General features: G+C 39.1%; 1 protein-coding gene across 4 annotated transcripts; it reads left to right on the forward strand.

Annotated features, from left to right (window-relative positions):
- The first annotated feature begins 171 nt into the window (after positions 1–171).
- On the forward strand, positions 172–9,540 carry LOC113647880 (protein phosphatase 1 regulatory subunit 3E). 4 transcript variants are annotated; one of them, XM_047822313.1, is made up of 3 exons: positions 172–3,437; positions 4,778–4,879; positions 9,030–9,540. In XM_047822313.1, the coding sequence occupies exon 1, from the start codon at positions 754–756 to the stop codon at positions 1,696–1,698; it is 945 nt and encodes a 314-aa protein (XP_047678269.1). In that variant the 5' UTR covers positions 172–753; the 3' UTR covers positions 1,699–3,437; positions 4,778–4,879; positions 9,030–9,540. The 4 variants fall into 4 exon arrangements, with proteins under 4 accessions (XP_047678269.1, XP_047678268.1, XP_047678270.1 ...); XM_047822312.1 differs by having other exon boundaries at positions 172–4,879; XM_047822314.1 differs by lacking the exon at positions 4,778–4,879.
- Positions 9,541–10,378: the final 838 nt, after the last annotated feature.

Raw genomic sequence — 10,378 nt, forward strand, 5'->3', positions numbered from 1 at the left:
GATCAAAGGGAAGCGACGTGTAGGCTGTGCGCATGACGGAATGACGCAATGGAACGTGTGTGGGGGGGTGGAGCAAGTGCATGACGCTCATGACGTGTTCAGTTTTCACTTTATTTTATTTTTTAGAAAACAGTGCGCTTGTTTTATTAGCAGCAAAACACTGAATATTTACAGTAAATCGTGTCATTTTCTAAGCTGTGATTCAGATGTGCTTATTATACACAGCATAGATAAACACTGTGATCCCGTTAACACGCTTAAACAGAGGGTGCACATTTATATGCATTATTGTTCTCTCACTTCACTTTTCCTTTAAAGGTCTTGTTCTGGTTTTGCTCGTACATCCAGCCCCTCTGTGTGGCGACGTGACCGTGCGCACGCGCTGCTGTCTCCGAGGAGGTGTGCAGGGAAAATGAAGCTCTTCCGCAGTGTAACTCTGTGCGCAGATCTGCGTGTCTGTGCGTCCTGCGTCCTGCTGATCAGACCGTGCGCACGTTTTTCTGATTGAAGACTTTCTTCTTTTGCAAGAGCAAACGATTAAGTGTTGGGAGAAAAAAAGGGGGCGCAGAAATCCGCAGTGGCAACGGGATGTAAAACACGCTCTGAATTGGCACACGCGCAGACGGACGCGCACGCACACACGCACACACGCACGCAGGCTCTCGGTGTTACCTGAGCCGGTCGGCTTCATTGCCTCATCACTGCTGACCGGACAGGTTTTAAACCTCAGGACTAAATTCGGTCTTTTTTTTTATGGAAAACGAAGCGACAGGAGAAGTCGCGGTCATGCTGCCTCCGAAAAATTGCCTCCCGAGAAATTACAGTTGCATCGCGGGCTTGTTTGGGAGCCTGACCGCAAACCAGAAGATGGACGACGGCGAGAAAACTGAAGGCGAGGAGGAAGAGGAGGAGGAGGAGGACGTGACCGGTGAATGCGAGCCGTTAGAAATGCGCGTTGTAGACGAGAGGCCGAGGGGACGGGAATCTCTACCGAAGCCACCGCCGAGTCCCGGCCTGCGCCGCCGGTGCAAATCCTTACCGAGCTCCGCCGAGAGAGCCAAACTGGAAGTGGCGCGGATCTGTAGCCCGTCCAGCCAGAAGAAAGTGCGCTTCGCCGACTCGCTCGGTCTGGAGCTCATCACCGTGCGCCACTTCGACGACACCGACGTGCCTGAAACACCAGACCGTGTCATGGACAAGTTCAAAAAGGCAAGAGCTCTCCACCTGAACAATTTCGAGCAGTCAAACGGCTTGACGCAGTCCACCTTCGTGGAGACTCTGTTCACGACTCCGGGCTCGCAACCTGACTTCGAGGAGCGTCTCCAAAGCTCCAAGGTGCTGCTGGAATCCGTGGAGACCGACGAGTTCAGCGTCTCGGGTGTCGTGCGTGTCCTGAACTTGGCGTTTGAGAAGTGCGTGACACTGAGATACTCGCTCAACAACTGGTTAACCTTCATGGACGTTCCGGCCTCCTACGTGCCGCAGTCGTGCGACGGTGTCAGCGACAAGTTCCACTTCAAGATCGTCACGCCGGCGTTCTTCGAGGGAAGCGGCAGCCTCCAGTTCGCCGTCCGCTACTGCGTCGGGACGGAGCAGTTCTGGGACAACAACGACGGCAAAAACTACAAAGTGCGACGCCACAGATTCAAAATCTCGCCTCCGCGCGAATGGGATAACGGCTGGATCCACTTCATCTAGATCTACTGTGTGTGATTAGAGGAGAATGATCATTAGTGCCTGCGTTGTGTCTGTGGAGCCTGCACTGAATCCCACAGGGCTCCACATATAGTGTACCATAGGCTACTATACAGTGTGTGTAACTGATGTATTCTAAATAGGGATGCACTTTTTTCTGTTTCATATCAAGGCTAAGAGTATCATCTGATACTGATCTGATTAAATCAGCCCACAATATTGAACCCCCTTGGGCTGAGTCCAGAATGGCTCATACCGGTCAGATAGGGCGCTAGGTAGGGTGAAGAGATCACAGGATTATTATGCACCTGCGGACGAGTGCAAAAGTTTGCATGGCTTATTGTTTTCTATTCTCAAAAATTCCCAGTCCGTATAGATTTCTTTTTTTACGAGTCTGAGACTAAAGCCGGCTGTTCACTGTGCGTCGTTTAAGATTATTACTTCATCGTGATTCCTGAAAAATATTGACATAATTCTATAACATTTCAAGATTATTATTATTAATTATTATTATGCTCTGAGTGGAAAAGTATATTTTTTTTTAATCTGTTTGCACATTTTGTTTATATTTTCTCATCACCACTAGCGTATCTATATCTGTCCCATGAGTCTTGCATCATCTGATACCGTCTTCCTACTGGTGGCTTTCAGACGAGCATCATAGCAGCAGCGCTCACGCTCTTTACTGTCGGTCATCTTTGGTCTCAGTGCTACAAAATCCACCAATAGATAATGTGAGCACGTCATGTTTTGATTTCTTAGACGATCGATCATTCCTAATGCACCGTTATCTTAATAGCGATTCCTACATTTCAATTAGCCTGTACTAATTAATTAAGGCCATTTAATTTAAAGCGTCTAACACGATTTTCCATCTTGTTTAAGGCAGAAAATGTTAAAATGGTATTTATGTCCTAAGCAACGTTGTTGTGAGTCAGTGGGAATGAGGAAAGCGGTAGAAGGTGAACAAAAAAAATAATCTAAACAGCTGGAGATGTGAAAGCCTTTGAGGCAAATGCAAGTCAGCGCATAAATGTTCAAACCTAAACTCCTTGAATTCTTTGGCTATCTTACACTGTATAAACCGGACATCAGTTAAATGCCTTATTGTTTTCATCATCCTCGAGCAGGGGTATGCAAACTTTTGCACATAAATGTATATTAAGTCAAAAACTCAGCCAAGGTATTTGATGTATCTTTTAGACTGCTGTTCTATTCTACAGAGCGACTTCTCTGCTGAATAACTTCCGTTTTAAATGAAAAGCACCGTTGTTGTGAAAGTTGATGTGGCTTCGAGGCGTTGTGACACATCTTGTCCACATACACTTGTGTGTACGTTCGCTCTCTTCCTCGATACGGAGCCGGAAATAGAATGTAGAGCCTTTGTACTTTACGCATAATACTGTATGTGTTTGGGCAGAATATATGTCACTGCTTGTAATATAGCTGAGGATACTCGCACACCGATTCATTTAGAGAGGGCTGAGAAGAAAACGACAGAGCAGAACTTGACAAGCTGGAGATCCGCTCCAACAAACCAGACACCGTGTTTAATAATAACGAGTCAAAGGGGCAACAGAATGAACGAAGTCGTGTACAAAAGGGAAGACGTGTCATGGAGATCACGTGACCAGACCTTTAACGTTCCGACTTTAAAAAAAAACGACCCCGATAAAGTTCAATGCTCAACAACCTGTCCTGAAGTTTCCATCTCATCACGAGGAGAGGCGAGGCGAGGCGAGGTAAGGGACGGTTCAAAGGGGAAATGTAATCCGCATAGATTTTCCATTTGTTGTAATGATCAAGCGCGCTTGATCGTCCACAACAGGTTTGTTTGTTTTTTTTCCACATCAGTATCAAGAGGCTAAAAGCAAGCGGAAGCTGGAGCAAGAGGCACTAAAACCAAAAGGCTGAAATCATTACACACACACACACATACACACACACACACATAGTTTGGTCCAATCACAGACCTCAGATTTACAAATCTTGTGCAGGTTTTAATGTAAATGATTGTGTAGATCTGTAGCCATTTCAACGTAAAAAAAAAAAAATACAGATTTTTATTTTACCAACAAGCACGATTGATTAAGCTCTTAAAATAAAAGTAGCATCATGAATGTACATAAGACGTCGATTATTGGACCAAATCTTGTGTAACTGTGTAATGATTTCAGCTTTGGATTTTAACTAATGGCTAGAAACATCTGCATCCTTTCTAAACTTCTAGGATGTAAATCCGAATTTTTGTTTAAATTTCGTTCGATTTGCGTCATTTCCGTCTCCTAAAACCTGAACGCATAACAATTTCATACGGAGAGAAAAAAAAAAGATTGGAACAACGCAAGTAAAAGAGGGTTTAGCGACGGATAAGAAAACGTCCAGTCGAGTTACATCGCCAGTCCGTTAAGTGTTAAAGAAAGTTACGGTGGTAGTCGTGTTTAGTTCAGTTGTTTATAGAAATCTAAATATTGCATGATATTGTGGGATGTCTGTGAATATAAAGTGGCACCTTTATATATAAATATATATCGTCAATGTTGGGCGGAAACCTCGTATGTCCAAATTTTGTCAATTTACTATTATTTCAAATTGATGCTATTGGTCAGTCCCCACGTGGGTCTGTTATTTTTATACAAGTTATTAACCAATCTAAAGTCTTGAAAATAGCTTGAACGCAAATCTCTTAACCCCATTGGACGCTTCAACTGTCCACCTCTTCTTCACTCCGAGCGAGAGCTTCGCGGCATAGCCTCAAGGTTAAGAGTCGCAACGAGTCAACACATCTTCTGAGGTAAATGTCTTCAAAACACTGGGCTCAAAGAAAAAAAAAATCTTGACCCCCGCTAGTTCTGGTGCTCGTCTGAGGACAGGAATTTAGCGCAAGACGATCCACTGCAACGTGGACTAAACCCTGTGCATTGCAGATAATGTACGGCGTTTTTTTTTTTTTAATTTCCTGAAAAAGAATGGTTTTGGAGATACGAGGATTCCGCCCGACAGCGACGATATATACTGTACCTCTTCGATCGGCTTTCAGGATCGAGCTTTGTTCTGATTTATTTTTTCTTTCTTTATCTAGCTAATGGACTATTGATGTTGGCAGCATGGAGGGAGGGATATGAGGCAAAGAAGAGAAGTCTTCGAGAAACGATGAAAAGAACTCGTGTCTTCATGATACTGAGTTAGGTGACTAAAAAAAGTCTTTTTGGGGAACACTAAATTTATCCAACCACAAAAAAAACAGGTAAAAATGTAAAATATTTCATTTAAAAGACATGAGATGGGAATGAAATCACAGAGTAGCACATGGAGGTTAAACGTAATCCCGTCCAAATAGGGCTCAGGAATCCATATGCACCAAATTTGTCTGCTTTTTATTTGCTTATTTGTTTTTGTTTTTTTTTCTATTTTCTTTCTTCCTTTCTATTTGTTACCCAGTGCTAATTCGGATCCAGACTGAATTCGACTTAGAATTTGGATTAGCACTGGGTAACAAACAGGGCTCAGGAAACCTCATGCACCAAATTTGTCTGCTTTTTATCTGTTTTCTTTTGTTTTCTTTGCCTTCTATGTTGGATTTCGTGCAAAGTTTTGCTCTCAAACAGAACCATGATGTAGATGTAGAAATGTAAGAAAAACTTTACACACTAGGATTAATACAACATCCTGTAACCCAGGGAGACATTTATATATTCAGGATTTCCCCAGGAACCGTAAAGGAAAGCCTCGTGCTGAGATGCTCTCTTCATAACGTGACGGGTTTCCTCACTTTTCTCGGATTCCACTTAAAACGTGGATTTCATACTAAACACATTTATACAGTGAGATCCTTTCACAACAGCAGATTTATTTTTATGCAATAGAACCAAAACGAAATGTGTTTATCGAGTTTGTTATATCATTATATACATATATAATCATTCCTGTTCTGGGTGTGTTTGCTTACAGCATGTCGCAAGTTCGTTTTTTTATTTGTTTTGTTTGTTTTGTAAAAAAAAAATTGTAGTTTGTAACCGTGGATGTTAAAATTGTAGGAAATGTAGCATTTTTTGCAGATATGACTTTAATCTGGTCTGGTCATGCTCCATTCTGTTTATTTAGAAGACAGAGTATAAAGAAGATTGGAGATCTGATTAGATTAGATTGGACCTGATGATGTTCTAGCTCGATGAATGACATTGCTGGACCACTCGGGTTCTTTAAAATCAGTTTCTTTTCTAGAACTTACTCAGTCTGGCACATTAGTGGAAAGAAAAGCTTCATATATCACCAGATGATGTTTGGATAAAGATTTAATACGTGATTGTGAAAGTGGATGGCAGACAGTCGCAGGATGTTTTTGTTTTCCATTATTTAATAATTCACGATGAGCTCAAGTTTAATGCTGCTGAGCGAGAAACCCAAAAAGAAACGAGGATGAGGAAGATTGAAGGTACAAGAAAAAAAATGAACTGGTACAAATTCGTCACAATTCACGAGACACGATTCGGCCCGGATTTGCGGTTAAGGTCTCGGTTAGAACGATCCGAACGTTTTGGTGTGAAATCAAACAACATCCAACCATCACCGTGCGATAATTTTGTGCCTACTGGAATTGGATTCTGATTTATGTGTAGAATTATTTAATTAGAACTGAATCTGGAAGGTTTGCGTAAGACAAAATTAAAATCTAGTTATCGAAACTAGCAAGTACAAAATTTATTTTAATTGTGTTTTAAAGCACAGAACCTTAAAAATTCAATTCACTTCGGCTCAAATGAATCGAAGATTTCAGTAGACGTGTTTATTAGCAACATTTCTAGCCGTAAAATAGCCGATTTTTGGACGACGATTAAAATCAGCTTAATTTTATCTTCAAAACGTTCAAAATGATGCTTTAAAAAACAAATCGAAAAAAAAAACAATGAAAATCCTCTGAATTAAGCAAACCGTTTTTTTGACGATACTTAAAGCTTATATTATTTAAAGAATGGTTTCCTGTGGAACGCTTTCTGACAGAGAAACTTCATTGAAACTTCATACAGTTCTACGCAGAACCTTTAAATGTTCCTCCAGACGAACTAAAGAATTCAAACTTTTACCGAGTCTACGAGCACAAATTCGTAAATTGGGTCCAAATTTTTTTTAGCAAATTTCTTCAGAAGTTAAAATCTCAGTCGTGTTTTATTGAGAACGTCTTTGATTTTAAGAACGTCCACGAAAACGCTAAAACGGGTCGAATTTATTCTGTATTCTTGGTCATCATATTTATGCACAGTGTGTGTGTGTTACCCATAATGCACTTTGAACTGGTATAGTAGTGTATGTCAGCTTTATACCTGACACAAAATGATCATATTATTTATTTATTTATTTATTAGATTTTGTTTCTGCTTACTTTAGATTTGCATACTCAGTTGAGTATTTTTAATTTTTTTTATTTTTTAGCTTGTTTAGTTTCAAAGTTGTGAAATGACTTGGACCGCCAGTTGCACAAGTCAAATTTATTTATACGGCGCTATATTTGTGGCACATTTATTAAAAAATTGGCATTTTCTCAACGCCGAACTTTACCCGGACGCCATATTTTCAGCAATACACACCCACGCGCACAAAAGTGCAATAAACCCTCAGTGCATTAAATGCGACTTTACTCCGTGATGCTATTTGTGCTGGTGATAACGGAATAAAAAGCTTCAGTGAGGTTAAAGGAGTTCACGTCATGCTGCAAACGTGTGAGCGTAAGTTTAACCTTCTGAAATGTCGTGACACGCCGCAGGGAATTGCTTCTAGATTTTGGTTGGTTATTTGTAATAGAGAGATATCGATTGTAAAACTGGATCGGGCTTGATACGAGACGTGTGTATAGACGTGTGTATAGACGTGTGTCTTCTTGCTTATGTGTTGTTGTTAAGCTACTGAGGTTCTCCTTTACCGAACGTTTCCCTTCCATAATGTGTGTCTTCCTGTTTTCCTGGATAAATTATTTTCCTGAAAAGGCTATAAAATGAACAGAGACTTTAGTTACTTGGTGTTTCAAGAGTGTATCGCTCTGTAATATACACTGTTTAACAGATATCTTGTGTGCAATGTTAACTCCTGGAAAATACACAACTGGTCAAAAGATTGGACAAATTAGATATTTCTAGATATATTAGATATACAAAAAAAAAATCTATGGTTGAACGTTGTTTCTAAGACGACTGTAAATATTGAAGAAACCGAAGTGTATAACATTGTGGAGAGTTAATTATGTACAAATATCAAATTGTATTTTTTTAAAAGTAGATTTTATTTAAAACTAAGGAGACGTTCCTTCATGTAGCAGGTTCAGGAGATCGAGATCGAGAGGCAGCAAAGCTTCTACAGTTAGGAAATTAAGTTTGGTTTGGTTAAGGTTTGGTAGAAAATGATTTCTGGGCATTTATTGTGATTTGTATTCATTTGAATCAGATTGTTCAGTGTTAGAGATGGAAAAATACCAATTTTGTCATTTTGAGAATACTGATTAAAAATGTTTTACTAAAAATCATTTGACTCATTTTAAAACTGAAAACGCTTAAAAAGAATACAAGAAAAGTTTTGCTTTTCTAAAACTAAACTAAACCGAACTAAAATTTGGAAAAGATTTTAATCTATAAACATTTGTGTCATCTCTAGAAAATAATTTCATTTAGAAATTTAAAAACAAATTCAGAATTCCAGCGAACGAATTACGATTTTGTTTTTATTCCTGATCCACGATCCAGCTCACGAACTCTCCTTCCAGGTATTAAAGATGTTTGCCGGGAAGTCGGACACTACGACGTTAAGACTGTATGTGAGGTCAAAATCGCAGTTATTAATAAATTAAGCTACAATTTTATGTTCCCCACTTGATCACATGTCATGGTTTTACTGTGTTAATGATAAATCTTACACTAAAGAGGAAAATAAAAATGATATAATGAAGGTTTTTTTGACTGTTTTTCTCTATATATATATATCTATCTATCTATTTATTTATTTATTTATTTATTTATTTCCATTGCGGTTGTTTGTGTGTATATCGTGGTGTAAATTCAGAATCCTCCGTTTGGTTGTAGCTATTAAAAAAATAAATGTGACTGTCAGAAGAATGTAATATTCAGGTTGTGTGCTAGAAAAATTCAGGCTGAAGAAGAACGGATATTTCGATCAGGGCGAATGAAAATGTTTTGCTTTTCTTTTTTCACTCAACACCAAGTGCACGTTACACCAACGGCTGTTTTTATTTTTGCAATTTCTGTAAAAAAAAAAGCCTTTAAAAAATTGCAAATTTCAGATCTTCTACAAGTAAAAAATGTTATGACGCCACTATATAACATTAGCAGTGGAGTGACGTCCGGACGGCTGTGCGCGCTTTGAACACGGATTTAATGACGCCTCGTGTCACGTGACCGGCTGACAGCCAATGAGATGCTGAAGCACCGGTGAATCTGATTGTACGTTTAATTGTACGTTTAATTTCATGATAGACGCTACACAGCCATACGCCACTGAAAAGTGATAGAATATTTTTTTACTTTTACAACGTTTATTTGAAATTCAGAGATATATTATAAATATTATAGTTTTAGGGCAAAAGCTTTAAAAAATGTCTTTAAGCGTCTTTATATTCTGTTTTCGGAGTTTGTTGAGTTCGATCTATGCAAACCCTGTCTTTCCGGCGTGTCTCGGTGTACCACGATGGCGGCCATTTTGTTTTAAACGAAAGCGATATAAATGTATTCACGCTGTTGTGCATGACCGACAGCATTGTTTTGTTTTGTTTATCGTACGATGAGTTTGTATCGTGGTGTATGTTTTATTAACACATTACATTAAAACTGTTTGTGGTGAAAAGATTTGTTTCGTCCTTTAACACCGCACACGATTCTATACGAACGATGGCTTATTATTTCTGTTACACTCACTGTACGATTTGAAGTCAAGGTCATTTAGTGTAACATTCACCACAGTTCAATTCTGAATGCAAAAATAAATGCATCCGGCAACCCAAATCCCACGGCATGTTTTGATTCGCTTCCTGCAAAAGAGTCGATTCAGAGTCGAATCACTTTTTCACTGACTCCTCAGCTTTAAAACATTTCTACCGATGATATGTTTTGTTCAGTCCTTCTTCAGTTCTTTAGGTTTCAGAGATTTATAATACAAATATACATCATTTATTTAGGAATTGTAGCATCAGATAATGAGGTATATATGATTCAATTTTTTTTAAAGAAAACCTGGAATATTGATTCATTGGATATTGCACAAAAAATAATAATAATAATAATAATAATAATAATAATAATAATAATATACTGTAGATGGACAGAAATGAAGATGATGGGACAAACAAAGAACCTGATTCAATCAATGCATTTACAGCATCCTTATTAAAAGCCTGGTCAGGCTAATGGGTTGTTTATTTAGATCTTGCAAAATAGTACCAAGTAAATATCACAAGTGAATACAAACATAAACTAAACGCTTCTCTTTTTAAACTGGAGCAGTCTAGCATGTAGCATGCCCATAGTCTCTCTGTCCTTGTCCCCAAAACAGACAACCTGAGCTGTCCCTCTGATGTCCTCGTTCCTAATCCTGTCCATCCCTGTCACTCCTAAAGAGAACCTCAACATCCTCATCTCATCAGCTGAAATAAATCCAGGATCCACAAGTTGACTGCACCGATCGA

Source organism: Tachysurus fulvidraco, chromosome 13 (genome assembly GCF_022655615.1).
Source record: "Tachysurus fulvidraco isolate hzauxx_2018 chromosome 13, HZAU_PFXX_2.0, whole genome shotgun sequence".
Taxonomy (NCBI): domain Eukaryota; kingdom Metazoa; phylum Chordata; class Actinopteri; order Siluriformes; family Bagridae; genus Tachysurus; species Tachysurus fulvidraco.